The 16,851-nt window shown below is 31.5% G+C and overlaps 3 protein-coding genes across 3 annotated transcripts in view; 2 read left to right on the forward strand and 1 right to left on the reverse strand.

Annotated features, from left to right (window-relative positions):
* Positions 1–16,851, reverse strand: part of LOC134693198 (SUZ domain-containing protein 1-like) — a 260,322-nt gene that overhangs the window by 159,944 nt on the left and 83,527 nt on the right. The gene's annotated exons all lie outside the window — the stretch shown is intronic.
* Positions 38–7,004, forward strand: LOC134693594 (uncharacterized). The gene is made up of 3 exons (XM_063554437.1): positions 38–85; positions 5,590–6,461; positions 6,820–7,004. Exons 2-3 carry the CDS (start codon positions 5,768–5,770, stop codon positions 7,002–7,004), a joined length of 879 nt encoding a protein of 292 aa, XP_063410507.1. The 5' UTR covers positions 38–85; positions 5,590–5,767.
* LOC134693228 (atrial natriuretic peptide receptor 2-like) lies at positions 7,111–12,872 on the forward strand. The gene is made up of 6 exons (XM_063553969.1): positions 7,111–7,257; positions 8,957–9,389; positions 10,119–10,280; positions 10,653–10,751; positions 11,554–11,645; positions 12,447–12,872. Exons 1-6 carry the CDS (start codon positions 7,135–7,137, stop codon positions 12,573–12,575), a joined length of 1,038 nt encoding a protein of 345 aa, XP_063410039.1. The 5' UTR covers positions 7,111–7,134; the 3' UTR covers positions 12,576–12,872.

A 16,851-nucleotide genomic window follows, 5' to 3' on the forward strand; every position in this document is an offset into this window, starting at 1 on the left:
TTTCCATGGAAACAAATATTGACATTTAGCCAAGTGGAACACACACACACTGACTTTGAATGTTTGGTAAAAGGACTTTAAAACGGTGAGTTATTTATTGTAAGATTATTTTACATGCTTATAAAACCATTGTAGTCCCAATTATGTTCGACAACGGAACTTTGCACTGGTATACAATTATGCATAACGATTAGGTCAGCAGTATGATATTTGATTTTCGGTCAAAAATTTGTACTAAAATAAGATATCAATACAATTGATAGAAGATAGGTATATATGTCTGATATAAATTATAATTATCCTATAATAATGTGGAATAAAATCGTAAATAAAATAAGGATAATTGAAAAATACATCTATGAAATGACTGACACTTTGACCAAGTACGCATAAGATCAGCTTGTGCTACGATTCCGTTTATAGGGATCTATCTAAAATAAATTGGTATTGCAATCTGGTTAAGGTAAATATGACAGTTGTTATCCATTTGTTTGATGTTTTGAGCTTTTGATTTTGCCATTTGCTGAGGGACTTTCTATTTAGAACTTTTTTTTATAGTTATTTTACTTTACATTCATACAGATTACAAGTTTATAATTTGTGCTTTACTTTTGCGTTTCGATTTCTTAATATACTGTATATCAAGTTTAAAACAAGAGTATTATTGGTATATCGTTGCCTCTAGTATTTTGTAATCATCATTAAACAGAACAATTTTTGGTGGTGTTGGTGTTGCTAAGTCTTTAGTTTTCTATGGTGTGTCTTGTGTACTATTATTCATGTTATTTGTCAGTTTGTCTTTGTATTGTTTAACCATGGCGTTGTCAGTTTACTTTCAAATTTTTTTAATCTATAAATGTGAATGTCCCTCTTGTATTTTTCGTCCCTTTTTTTAAGACAAACTAATAAGGTTTATTGTTTATATATGCGACTTGAACATAAGATAAAAATTCCCACAGGCAATGATGGATTTGACTAGTAGTTAAGGATAAATATTTGTTGTTTTGCTTTGAAAGGCCTGAGCGTGGAAGGTAGAGTGTTCCAACTGATGGTAGATAAGAAATAGTTTCAGACGCACCTTATGTACAAAGTGTTTTCATTGAAAAAGAATATCTATTTAAATTGAAATCATTTTACAACTTATATGCTTATAGTTTTAAATATTGAAAACAACACGTTATTAATTTCTTGCGTCCGAAGCGCTTTTCTGGATTTACCTTCATCAGGAACGCTCAAAGCCAAATCAGGCTAAAACAATTGATTTATTGTTGGTTTCTGAACGTCCAGTGGCAAATATTACTTGCATGCTTAGGATGAGACCAAGTAACCTGTACATCCCGCACAGCCAAACGAATGCCCCACTTTGGTACGCGTTTTACTGCCGTTCGGAAGAAGATCAGGTTACCATTCTTCTATTCCCCAGTCACTCTTGATGGCACTGGAGCACAAAACAGTTTCCATTATAAGTAATTGACAAATAGGAATAAAGTTCATAAACAGAAAAAAATGTGATGAATGTCCCCAACTCTCCGATCTAAAGCTTTAACATAAAGAAAATGACACCCAGAAGAAAGCATTTCATGTAGCTTTATAGTTTCAATAATCATTATTGACACTTGGTACTGGAAAGTCATTTAAATGTCCAAATCCGGATTGCACAATTTCAACTAATTCTGTCAAACACAAGCTATATGATGTCAAGCCTTTCTTTCTTCCTTATTTGTCTTTTGGTTTTGACAATGGTTTTGTGGTCTTCTTGCTTGATCTTAACTTATGATTTGACAGACAGGTTATAACTTTCTGTGTGTGTTACATTTTAGTGATGTGTTTTTGTTGTGTCGTAGTTTTCCTCTTATATTTGATGTGTTTTCCTCAGTTTTAGTTTGTTACCTCGATTAGCTTTATTAATGTCATGTTTGTGTATTACATTATCAATCTATGGAAGGTGCGATACGATAACAACTTTTCTTATATCAATGAGCGATGTTGTCTTATATCAACAAGTTGCATTGTGGGAAATTTCAGACGAATTTTAGCATTTGTACGAAGAAAGGCAGATTTCTCGGTATAAACTATAGACTCTTTTCTTAAAACAGGGTAACATTAACACCATATACGTCATGAGTTATTTTATGTAATAACAAGCAAGGTCTATTAAACGAGAAAATTGAATTATTGAATAAATGAAACATAAATGCACGATTTATCATTTGTAAATGTACACATTCAATAAATATCATGTAGCAAATTAAGTGGAATGCAATTGAGATGAATTCAATTGTTTGCTACGCCAAAATCACCTATAAGTCAACGATACTGCTATATTTTAAAATATTAATGCGATATTTGTCTTATATCATAGCGATGATTTTTTAATATCAAAAATTTATGAATGCGATACTTTTCTAATATAACTGCTATAGTTTTCTAAAATAAAATAAATACGATGACACGTCACAATGCATGTCAAGAAAACTGCAAACATAAGTCATGTTGTTAACCGTGCCCGGAAATTTATAAATGATCCATGTCAACTTGTTGTTCCTTTAAATAAACTTATTCTTAAAGGTGACCTATTCAACACAGCTCCAAATTACAATAAATAGTCAAATATCGAAATAGACAAAAAAATATCATTACTTAAAAAAAACCTTTCATTCAAACAATCCAATACAGCTCTAAATTACAATAAATAGTCAAATGGTAAAATCAATTATCCAAACAAATTAAAATGTACAAATGCTGATGTCCCGAATTTTGAAGATACCAGCTGAGAAGCCTCAGACTACTAGTTGGACAACGAAAATCAAAAACAAAAAATGTATTTATTATTAACATAGAAAAAGATATTGAGAAGAAAAGCAGCTCTTTTTGGATATCAAAGACTTTTCCCGTTGATAAATCGATATCTCTATGAACATAATCAGCTCGCCGCGAGGACGCTCTTTTAAATAGCGATGAGCGTGAGGGTATTCCGATGTATTGTTGCCACAGAGATTTGACTTTCGTTTTGGTCTAGTAACCGATCGTATAAATACGTGAACATTTCTTAGAGCAAAATAAAAATCCGTATCGCTTGTTATAAATTCATTTCTTCAAGGAGTACTAAAACAAATGTTTAGAACACAAATAAATAAGATGTTAATGTCTTTTGCCGTAATAAACGTGTATATATCTTTTCTATATTCATATATTTAGATCGTTCAGTTGGAGGATTTGAAAGCAGTTATTTATAACGGGAAAGTTATAAAGATTTATAGATATAAGAGGATGGTACATGAGTTCGAGTGAGACAACTTTCCATCAAAGTAATTATTTGTTTAGAGTAAAAAGTAAAATCACAAAAATACTGAACTCAGAGGAAAATCAATTTGGAAAGTCCATAATCACATGGCAAAATCAAAAATCAAAACGCATCAAAAACGAATGGACAAGAACTGTCATATTCCTGACTTGGTACAGGCATTTTCAAATGTAGAAAATGGTGGATTAAACCTGGTTCTATAGCGCTAACCCTCTCACTTTAATAACAGTCTCATCAAATTCCGTTACATTTACATGATGCGTTAAATAAACAGTCACAATCAATAAATAGTCAAAATATGGGAACATCAGTCATCATCGTTTAACAATTTAACAGGACACAACAACATCTACTATCTACGAACACATGGATTGATTTGAGTGTCTGACGTCAGAAAAATTATATACGTCACATAAATTTGTCGTTCAATGTGCATACAATAGTTATCAAAAGTACCTGGATTATAAACAATTTTAAATTTTACATAGGCAATGAGCGCAGACAGGGTTAAAAAATCAAAAGTATGTAAGAATAAATTACAGAAATCAAACTAGTCCAAAAGGTATACATAGAATTTATGAGAATCCAAAACTTTTAAAAGGAACAATTTAACAGGACACAAAAACCTATCCACGAACACATGGATCTCTACTTGAGTGTCCGACGTCAGAAAAATTATAAACGTCACATAAATTTGTCGTTCAATGTGCATACAAACAATTTTAAAATTTACATAGGCAATGTACGCATACAGGGTTAAAAAATCAAAAGTATGTAAGAATAAATTACAGAAATAGACCGAGATTCAAACTAGTCCAAAAATTATACATAGAATATATGAGAATCCAAAACTTTTTAAAGGGAACAATTTAACAGGACACAATAACATCTACTGTCTAAGAACACATGGATTGATTTGTAAACCATTATAGATCAGAGTAGGTCCTTAAACACGGAGACTTGGCCCACAGCAAACACCATGCTATATAGGAACAAAATATTACTAGTGTTAAACCAATCAAACAGGAAAACCAACGGTCTAATTTGAAAAAAAAGGAGATTCAAAAGTACAGGTCAGATTTTGTCGAATCAATCTGAACGAGGACAGTGTGATTCATCTTTGTCACAAGTTAGTTTCATTGTGATTGTTATCCAATGAAAGTCTTCCATACGTGCGTTGCGAGCATATCAGATATATATTATTTCGGTGCGTTCATTATGAAATTTGCTAAATGTTATCTATGTGAACAATCATTTTGATACTTAGCTATCTGATTACGGCATTGTTTATTAAACCCTTATTTGATTAGTTTTGCTTCCAAAACTTATTGAGAAATTTGTAAGACGTTACCAAAAACAATTTGAATTTAAGCAATGCTCTTTAAACTGCTAGTTTACGTACAATACTACCAAGAAGTAAAATCACAAAAATACTGAACACCAATCCGAGGAAAATTCAAAACAGAAAATCACTTATTAAATGGTAAAATCAAATGATAAAACACACCACACGAATAGATAACAACTGTCATATTTCTGACTCAGTACTGGCATTTTCAAGTTTAGAAAATGGTGGATTGAACTTCTGTCATATTTACAACTATGCGTTTACAAAACAGGCATAATAGGTAAAATCGTCAAAATATGGGTACAACAGTCTAATATTTATACTAATCGGTACTAATATTGATATAACAAAAACACCGCTATGATATTTTAAAAGTATCGCATTGATATTTTAAAAGCATCGCATTGTTTATTTATGTATATAAGAAAATCACAGCACCTCAAATTTTACACGGACATAAACCTTAGCTTCTAACTAACTTTTGAATGTATATTTAGACTCATTTGTTGTTTATATTTGAACAATAAGTTATAAAGTTAGTATTTTCTTAATTTTTCGTTGCCGAAAACAACATTTTCCGCATTGAATGTCTGTATGTTTACAGTTTGATATTAGACAATATCGCTCATTGATATAAGAAAAGTTTTTATCGATACGCTTCTTCCATAGACTGATTATGAAAAAAGTATAACAATATTATGAGTACATTATTAAGTTACGTAAACACATATTTAGCGGTTGCCTAGTTCATAAACTATATACAGTTGTTTATTTTCCGTGTTATGCTTTGTATACTATTTTGTTTTGTTTGTCTTTTAATCTGTATTTGTTGTTTACCGTGGCATTATGGATTTGTGTTTTACATATAAATTTGAATTTCCCTTTGGTTTTACTCATTTTTATCCTATAACAATTAATATATTTCATGATATTATAGGTAGTTTTGAAATCAACTAAATTGCACCATTGAAGAAGAGGTTGAAAAAATGGATACTGTAGTTTACTGATGAAACCCAAAAAAGCAAGCACAACGTATTTTCTTATACTCATGCATTACCTTTTTGGTAAACTTATTTCAAAAAGAAATAGATAAATATATTCTGTTTGTATTAACAATGTCATATCGGAGAAGTTCAATAAGCATTACGGACACATCAAAAGACACATTTGATGGCAATGTGTTAGCTCCAATCGAACGATTTAGTGTTTTCAGTGCAAATGTATCTACAAAAAGAGGACAAAATTGTCAAATGTTAAAGATTATAGCGCTTGTTATAATCCCAATAATTGCAATGGTCATAGAAAATGCCTTTAAAATATCAAAAGATGAAGAAAAATTGAATCAAGAAAAGAAAGTGCGCGAGCAAATATCTTTTAGTGTCGAGATTGGTCTACTTGTTCACTATTTACAAATCGAAAGAGGGACTACTGCCTTATATATTAGTTCAGGTGGGAGTCTACTAGCTTATGCCAGTTTAAAAACTAAACGACGTGATACTGACTCCTCTCTTGACGCGTTAAACGAATGGATAGCGCTTTCTTCTCCATCTCATTTACGGTCTCGTGATGCTTATCGTATCCATCTTCAAAACTACAGAAACAGTCTTGACCATCTGAATACAACGATCAGCGCTGCCATAAAATTTTACTCAAATGATAATGCACTCATAATTGGATGGGTAGTTTCTACTGTTAAAGAATCCAGCAGTGGAATAGCTTGGCAGTCTTTGACTGCATATCACATGTTATTGATCAGCAAGGAAGAGGCAGGAATTGAAAGAGCACTTGGAAGTACATTTTATGCCAGAGGTAATATATCGTTTTATATTGTTAACTTCTTATTTGAGAGTTAGAATTTGGAAGTACTTTCTCGTTCGAGACAAATTTACCAAAGGGACATTCAAACTCATAAGAAAAAATAAACTGACAGTGTCATGGATAAAAAAAAAACCAGGGAAACAGACAAACACCAGTTAATAAAACAAAACATAGAAAAGTAACGAATAAGAAACACGATCTTGTATCCTCTGAAAACTTGAGGTTATTATATGACATCTGAGTTTTGCTGCAGTTTGCATATTGAGGTTAAAAATGTTGTTGGTTGGTTGTTGTTTTTTGTCGCTTTTATTTATACTTTTATTTAACTCGTATTTACTTTCATTTCTAGAAGGTAGTTTCCCTCTCGAAGATTTACTATGGTATACAGAAAAGAAAACACTAGGGGAAACATACTTACTTAGAAGTATGCAATATTCAGATTCAGTAAAAAGGATGTTAGATATTTACTACACACATACAGACCTAGCATTTGATGTTAGATATTTACTACACACATACAGACCTAGCATTTGATGTTAGATGTTTACTACACACATACAGACCTAGCATTTGATGTTAGATGTTTACTACACACATACAGACCTAGCATTTGATGTTAGATGTTTACTACACACATACAGACCTAGCATTGGAACTGAATAGTATGCGTCAACAAATATCCGCCAATAATGAAATTAATTCATCTGTCATTGATGGTATGCTATGGTTTGATAATATGACGTCATTCATTAATATACTGAAGATCATACAAGACGAATTAGCACAGGTACAAGTTGTTGTTAATTTTAGTAGGCGTTATTTATTCTTCGTCAAATTCATGACACGAGTAAGTTTACCTTTTTGCAAATACTTTTCCTGACCGTTTTATATATCTGTTCAATATACATCCGTGTGATACTTATTTTAACTTTTAACAACACTGTCTCGATGTCTTTTGGTTATTGTGTCATTGGTTGCTTGCTCATTGACATATAAAAATTATCATATTTGTTTCATTGCAATGGTGGTCACGTGTTACGTTATATTACACTGATAAAACAACATCATAAGACTACATCTATTTTGACGAAAACTTTCAAATATCAAGATTTTTATGTGTACTTGTTTATCTATATATTACATATCATTACATGGTTATATATGTGGGTCGGGATAGATAAAGGCAACAGTAGTATACCGCTGTTCAAAACTCATAAATCCATGGACAAAAACAAAATCGAGGTAACAAACTAATACCGAGGGAAACGCATTTAATATAAGAGGAGAACAACGGCACAACATTTAAATGCAACACAGACAGAAACGGACCAAGCATCAGACAAAATCCCACGAGAATAACATATATAACATCAAAACCAAATACATGAATTTGGGACAGACAAGTACAAGAAGTCCTTTATTTCTGTATTTCTGTATTTTATATAGTTTTTCTTTTTTATTTGTGTTTCTAATCATCACGAAACAAACAATTTTGCTATATTCTTTAATTGTTTTTGGCATTATTGGCAAATAATTCTAGAGTCTGTAAACCCCATCAAGACCCTGACATTTCCAATGTTTATATAAATCTGGAGGACATCCAACCAAAGGAGAAGCTAGATACAGACATACCTACCAATTTTCATGTTTACAATGGTTGAAATTTGTGCACTTATATCACACCTGTATATATTTATATGAAAATTAAATACAACTTTATAAGATCAAATGATGATGTGCTGGCGATACCTTGAAAACGAAACCTGAAACTACATAACAAGTGACAATTTAAAGGTCATACAATCACCTGCATTCACGCCAAAACGAATAATGCTTCCATTCATAGTCAGATATTGTAATCCAATAAAAGGATGAACATGATAAACTATGTTACACTATTGTATTCCTTGTTTTACCTGTAGAAATATCGATGAAGCAGAGCCACATGATTCATAACTTGTTAATATAAATGGGTGTTATTTTCAGAGAGAAGCATTAGATTAGTAGTGGCGTAAGCGACGACCTGGTTAATAACTTATTTTCGAAATTTTACTTTTGATCAATAAAAATTACTACGGCACACAGTTTTCAACATCTCGTGCATTATTATACCCTCCAGGTTGTAGATGGTTTGACATTGACAGTTTCTAATGAAATTAAATACAAAATATATAACATTTTTTCCTTTTCCTCTATATTTCTATACAGTGCACTTAATTTAAATTTTTCATTAGTTTGTGCACGGGATTACTACACATGTACTATGATATATAAGTTTTTACGTAGTCATGAATAATTTGATATCCGGAAAACTCTATCGACAGAAAAGATGATTGGTGTAGGCAAACATATATAATTGACAAGTTTTTACTGTAGGGGCAGATTTGATATTCCTTTCGAATATTTGTTGAGTGTAATAGACCAATAACTCGCGATCGGTTTGTACTTTTGATACTTAATTGTCTTTTTCCGTATTTTGACTGTAGGAAATTATTGTGGCATTAGACAAGCATCTGAATGACGATGAGATGGATGTAATTAGAGGTGTATCCATTGTAGTTGGAGCAATGATAATGTTTCCCGTGATAGTTTTGCTTGTGTACCGTCTTAACAAAACGCTGCAGTCATTTGCTAACTCATTGAAGGATAAAACTTTAGATTTAGAACATGAACGAAGACGATCAGAACAATTACTTTACCGAATGTTACCTGTTGCCATAGCCCAGCGAATGATGAAGAAAAAGACTATAGTACCAGAGTATTTCAAATCTGTAACAGTATACTTCTCTGATATAGTTGGCTTTACGACCATCTGCTCAAAGAGTTCACCAATGGAAGTTATATATATGTTGAATGCTTTGTACAGTGTGATGGACGAACGAATAGAAAAGTTTGATGTGTATAAAGTAGAAACAATAGGTAAACATTTTAATGTTTTATTACCATAATTCAATATGCATTCACCGGTGATGACATGTTATATCATTGATTGAAAATCAGCGGTGTATTGACTAATCTGTATTTGACATAGCCTTTCGGAATTAAGAATTTAAATGCTCTTCAACATTGTAATTTAATTGACCTTTTAATATCTTTTTTATTCGGTCTGCACTGATGAATTGTAGATAAACAACAAAAACTGTTAATCCTAGTTTCTGTGATTTGTTTATTCATACAATAATGTACAGTATGTTACCTGTTTAAAATTAAAAACTCATTTCAAGAGATGTTTTGTCGCATGCATATCTGTCCTCTTAAAATTCCTGTATGGTATAATTAAACGTATCCGTCCTTCATTGTACAACAATGTCGCTGAGTCCTCCTCGGGATTACCAGTCCACGAGGAAATCATCAGATTAGCGGTCAATATTTCAGTATCGACAGGATTTAAAACAAATCTCTCTTAAATTGTATAGCAATTAACATATTAACTCCCTACTGATCTTAAGAACTGGAAAAGGTACAGATATTTTATGCATCTATTAACAAATGCATAAATGAGAAAACAAAATTTCAACTCCTTTACTGAAATTTGACAGTAAATAGATTGTCGATTTTTCCAGATGTTAGGTCATCACTGGTTTATCATGTTGTTTTAATATTGATTTGCTGGCTTCTTATTTTCATTGTTATTTTTTTTTTATTTAGGTGATGGCTACATGGTGGTTTCTGGTTTGCCAATAAGGAATAAAGACAGACATGCACTGGAAATAGCTCTTATGTCCTTAGATATATTGGAAATAGTTAGCAAATCAGAAATTCCACATTTACCAGACGAGAAATGGCAAATACGAATTGGAATAAATACAGGTATAAATATACAATAAAGTGATAGATATGATTATGATTTGAAATCCTAAATGAACGAAAGGCCAAAATAAAGATAATGACAATTAAAAACAAAACAGAAAGATAATTGTTAGCAATGTATAGTCCATTTCATTAATGGTAGCGTTGAATTGATTTGGTTTATTCGTAAACTTATAGAATAAAATTGAGAATGGAAATGGGAAATGTGTCAAAGAGACAACAACCCGACCAAATAAAATAAAAACAGCAGAAGGTCACCAACTGGTCTTCAATGTAGCGAGAAATTCCCGCACCCAGAGGCGTCCTTCAGCTGGCCCCTAAACAAATATATACTACCTGTTTACGTTTCAATATACAATAATTTGTTTGCAGGTTCTGTGGTTGCAGGTGTTGTTGGAACTAAAATGCCTCGATATTGTTTGTTTGGCGATACAGTTAACGTTGCATCTCGAATGGAATCTACAAGTAAATGTAAGTAACATTCAACCAATCAATTGTTGACGAATCATAGCCGTTAATTGTCATGCGCACTATAATCGTATCCACATACATAAACAAGAATCAACTGGATTCCCTATAAAGGAGAAATATATCCATCTGATTAATTAACAAAATGAAAAAGAAGCAATATTTTCGTAAATGATCGCCGTTGCCCAGAACTGTTTGTTGGAATCAGATTATTTTTTTACACTGCAAGACTCTATCATGTTTATCCTTTCCAAAGAGAACATTATTTGTCTCACCGATGAATATATGTAAAACAAAACACACAGTTGGACCAACTGTCTCGGTCGTACTAGGAATGAATAATAAGTGTGTAAAGGGTTTTAAAATATATGTTTTGTAAAACATCAAAATATTGATATGCATACCAAAAATACACACGACGAGAAGATTGAATTGCAGAAGTGTATTAATTGAAGCGTTTATCATCGACATCGTGTAGTCTAAAAGTTAACGGTATTAAATACCAAATAGCGAGTTATTTTCGCAGGGTGTAAATGTACGCTTATTTTTGCGGATATAAAAAATAACCCAAATAAATGCCGCCTATGTAGAAGTGCACATGCAAAAGTTATGATGAAATTTTTGAATCCGCCAAAATGCTAACCGCCAAATTATTACGTATACCTTATTAAATGAAAATTGCGTAATTTTACACATGTTTAAATAATCAGCTATAATAGATGACCATTGAGAAGTTTATTAAAAGATATGAAATAATTATGATATTTATTTGATTCAATATAGCATTGCTCTTTTTCATTTATAGCCTGTATGATTCAAATTTCTTCCACAACGAAAAGTGCTCTTGAACAACATCCAGGTTTTTCGTTGCAAAGGCGGGGAGAAATGATTATCAAGGTAAACCAGTGATTTATAAATTACTTTTCCAGGAGTAATTATTGCACATTCAATATTTTCGGTTTTTTTTACGCAAACATTTTTAGAAGCGAGTTATTCATTTGTTGAATATTTTCTAAATGAATTGTATCAATGTATTATAAATATGAGGAAGGAAAACAGAAGATTTCGAGTAGTATCAAAACCAGTACACTTCTAACACAAAATAGTCATTAAGACATTTAACAGAAATAAAAAAAAATGCTTTTCTAGAAATCATCTAAATCGTGCAAAGTCTTGTGATAAAAAGTTGTCAGCATATCTTTAGTCTTTATTTGAACTAATAATTTCGAAACTACATCCTTTAGTTGACCCAGTTCCCGATCATCCTCAATTAAAGGTTTGAGTTTAATTATAATGAATTTGGCGACTTTGTACTGCTACTGATATAAACAATCTAACAAGCCATACAGAACGAAAACAACACGTTTTCAATGATATTCTTCTAAAGCACTTTTCTGAATTAAACTTCTTCAGTAACACTGGAAGCCGCATATTTAAAAACTCAGAATGTGTATGAACCAAAATAGTAGACAAAAACATAACAAATTCAGACACAGTTTTGCCCGGGGGGGGGGGGGGGGTTTCTTAATAGTTTTAAAATGTGTAACCGGACAATTTAATATGAGTCACCAAATGATTAAACGAGGTAAACTTGTCTGGTAATTAGGAAAATACAAGATTGATTTTTTAAAATTGTTAGAAAATGTTTGACAGAAAAATACAAATGTTAATCATTTTGTTTAAATTTATCAAATATAGGGCAAAGGATTAATGGCGACGTATTGGTTGACGGGAAATCAAACGATATGTAACTGTTACGACTGCATAGATCAAGATTTATTCATCACCGACGTATACGTACATGATTCAGAAATGCACGAGACATAGAACTATTTTCATCATAACAAATTAATGATGGATATTTGTTTATTTTAAATATAAAGAACATGAACATTTGACATTACATTATCTATTACAAACCGCCACTCATGAAAAATACAATCCGTTTGTTCGGCCTTCTGTTCAGCAATTCGTCCGTTGTCGGAAAATTTGTACCCAAATGTATATAAACGACTTGCATATCAAGGTAACCTTTTGTTCCATTTGCCGACGATTACCGGCATTATTTGGTTTAGACATCATAGTTTAACCAACCAGGGTATAGGAAATTGCAATAATGACGCCTTTTTGCTTGTGTCTAGCGGCTCTGATTTCCAAATAGCGATAAGGTACACCTCATCATTAATGGAAACTGATCATAAAGTATGACAATATGAACCAGTTTACTATATTTGAAACTCGCTATAACAAAACAAATATACGCTATAAAACCATGTTCACCACCGTCTTTATTTGAAAATGCATGTACCAAGTCAGGAACATGATAGTTGGTATTTATTCGTTTGATATGTTTTATCATTTGATTTTGCCATTGATTAGGGATTTTCCGCTTTGAATTTTCCTCGGAGTTCAGTATTTGTATGATTTTATTTTTAACAATATTTTATATAGTAACATAATATATATTATAGCATATATAAAATCAAACGTTGATGAAGATCCTACAGTATGATGAATTCATTTTAATTCAACAATTTATAAATCGTAACGAATCATATCAATAACAATGCCGATTATGAAAAAACAATCAAATATTGATCATGAACATCGACTGGTCCGTAACGAACTCACAACATTTTAACGCTTACTGTTTCATAATTAAAGAAATCAAAAATGTCTTCGACAGTTTTTATTCTTTTTTATACATCTCATTGAACTATTTTGAGACATTTTAGCCAGGTATTACTAAAGTTGTAGCAGGAACTGCACTTCGTTCCGGGGATTATGGTTTTATCTATGGTGTTCAGTTTGGTTCATGTTACTTATGAAATGCCTTTAAAAATTGATATAACAATAAAAATAAATACATAAATTTCATATGATATCTTGTCCTCGTTTTTTTTTTACATCCTACGCCACCAGATACGCCGAATTAGATGAACAATCATAATAAGCATATTACCTTGTCTACTTCATGATAACATAAAGGCATGTTGTTTATTAAATACTTCTTTCATACTCTTTTTTTAAATTGGCCTGTCCGATTATTGTCAATATGATTACGTTTGTGTTGTCATATGTACTGCAATATAAATCTACAAATTTATAGTTAAAAAGGACAAACGATAAACTATTACAACAGATAAGATAACAATATGTTTATATTCAGATAACTTCAATATTTTCATCAAATGAGCGCTTCACGGTAAGTGTCTTCCTGTTTGCACTTCATACACAATGTTACAATTTGAAACATTGACGGAATAGACTAGGAGAGGGGACTTTAATACATCTGCAATTTTTGTCTGTCAATTTTTCTGTACTTTCATTCAGCTTGTAGCTCCTGCTCAGACTTTGTAAAACGTCATCAGTGTCTGACGAGAAAGTAGATGAACCAGGGGTATGTCAAAGAACGTCTCGTCCTTTTTCGTAAAAAGGTCATCGGAAAATACCAAGAACTTGTTGATAAATATTCCGTATTAACTTCACAAACAATACAAGATGGTCTTGATGTATAGATTCTGGGTACTGACGTTGTTTATCATCTTAACAACATGTTTATTGTTCTTTTATTTGTCCCTATTAGTAATATTACATTTACTGTTGGATTATTTTATGTCATATCCATTTAAGGTATTCGGCCCATAATTAGCCAATAAACAACAAGCAAAATAATTTATATTTTTATCAAGGATTGTGAGTAAGGGTATCTAAGAGTTCTTAATATGAAATAAAAATCCGCAAAATATTTCAGGTTAACAACAGAGCTGGGTTACAGTGACCCCCCTTTTTTGTCCTCATATGCCAAATAAGGGGTTAAAATAGTATGTAATTTTAAAAAACCTATATAGTATAATTTACTAATCTTTCTTTCAAAAGGGACTTTACATGTAACCTTGTAACCTTAAACAAAACAAAATTAAAAACAAATTTGCTTTTCTATTTTTAGAACAGTGTTATTGTTACTAATAATAGAAAAAGGGGGAAATTCTAAAATTTGTCAATCTTATATCTTCACCATTTCAAAAGTAAATATTTAAGCAGAGCATTCAAAATTGACATTTAAATGAACTTTACATATTGTTGCATCCTAAAAAAAAAATTTGAAACTTTCACCGTACCGATTTCGAGAATTTTAATTTATAATGTCAAGGTCGCAGATCCTAAATGGAGAATTGGTATCACTGTTCTGATGTTATTTGGTATAATTTATGTAAATCTTTAGAAAAACTCAATATACTTTATATAAACTTATAATAATAATTAACTTTGATAATTATGACATGTAAAGGTCAAAAGGTCAAAGGTCAAGGTCATTTTAGGAGCTAAAATAGGACAATAATCTCCTTTTTTGCTAAATTTTCAAAGGGTATCTTCCTATTGGTCCCATAATTTTCATGACCTTTGTTAATAAAGACCATTTAATGATATCCAAAGGATCAAGGCTTGGTTTCGACCTTTAGGGGTCAACAGGTCAAAGGTCAAGTAATTTTAGGAGCTAAAATTATACCATGATCCCTTTTTTGGTCATTTTTTTAATTTTTAATTTTTTATCTACTTAAACATCCCGTCAATTAATGTGTTTGTATTGGCTTTCATTTTTTTCTGGTGTGTTTGTTTATGCGACTATTTGCATTTCTTTGGTTCTTTTAACCTGACTCTGTACTTTAAAAGATCCTGTCAGTATGATATTGTTCTATTTTATGTCATTATCATGGTATCTGCTGTTGTTTTTTATTTTGGTCGGGTTGTTGTCTCTTTGACACATTCCCCATTTCCATTCTCAATTTTATATTTCTATTATGAATTACAAAATGCGTTGAACCACAAACGTCAAAATTATTCAATCTAGTAGTGGAATGAACTATTTGTGGATTCTTATTAATTCTATATAACTTCTGAACTATTTCAAATCTCGGTCTATTTCTGAAATTAATGCTTACATACTTTTGATTTTTTAACCCTGGATGCTAACATTGCCTATGTGAAATTTAAATTGTTTGTATATACATTAAACAACAAATATATATGTGACGTATACAATTTTCTGACGTCAGACACGCGACAATGAATGTATTTGTTGTGGTCTGTTAAATTGTTCCTATTGAAATTGTTACACGATGATGACTGCTGTACCCATATTTTGACTATTATATTTATTATATAAAATACAATTGAGAAAGAAAATGGCGAATTTGTCAAAGCGACAACAACCCGACCATAGAACAGACAACAGCCGAAGGCCACCAATGTCTGTTTAGTTCACGCATCATTGTAAATATGACGGAATTTGATGAGACTGTCATCAAAGTGATAGGATTAGCGCTATAAAATCAGGTTCAATCCACCATTTTCTACATTTGAACATGTCTGTACCAAGTCAGAAATATGACAACTGTTGTCCATTCGTTTTTGATGTGTTTTGTTATTATTTGATTTTGCAATGTGATTATGGACTTTCCAATTTGGTTTTCCTCTAAGATCAGTATTTTTGTGATTTTACTTTATAATACATGTTTGTCCGACTAATCTTCAGTTCTACAAAGCAAAATAACTGCATATGCGGTCAGCAGCTTGAAAATGGTGTTCAGAAAATTTATAAGATATAATAGTTGTTGTTTTGATAAATTAGTTTAACAATTAAAACTGGGCAGATCATTCATCTGGACAAAGCCAAAAGCAATCGATGTAAGACAGCCGACACAATGCCTATAAAAACTGTAGGGACACAACAGTAAAAAAACAACAATACAGAAAACTAGATAGAATAGTAAAACATTGCTATTCTGAAGATCTCTGAAAGGATGTGTAGGTTCTTCTTCTATAAGTGTTCCCTGTTTTCATGAATATTTGATTCAAACAAAACATTAAACGAAACATACACCAGTCATATACTTTTATAATTAACTATGTATGAATCAAATCTTGGACTATCTACATCTCTGTGTTTACGTCCCTTTTTAAAAAGTTGTCTTGCACTAATCAATTACAGATCGTTTTATAATGTTGCGTTGTGTGAGAATTGAACTTAAAATGTACCACAAAACATATAACTTTCTACGATTAGGTTCATGACATTAAGGTTGGTGTCACAATATTTAAT

This window comes from Mytilus trossulus, chromosome 12 (assembly GCF_036588685.1).
Source record: "Mytilus trossulus isolate FHL-02 chromosome 12, PNRI_Mtr1.1.1.hap1, whole genome shotgun sequence".
Taxonomy (NCBI): domain Eukaryota; kingdom Metazoa; phylum Mollusca; class Bivalvia; order Mytilida; family Mytilidae; genus Mytilus; species Mytilus trossulus.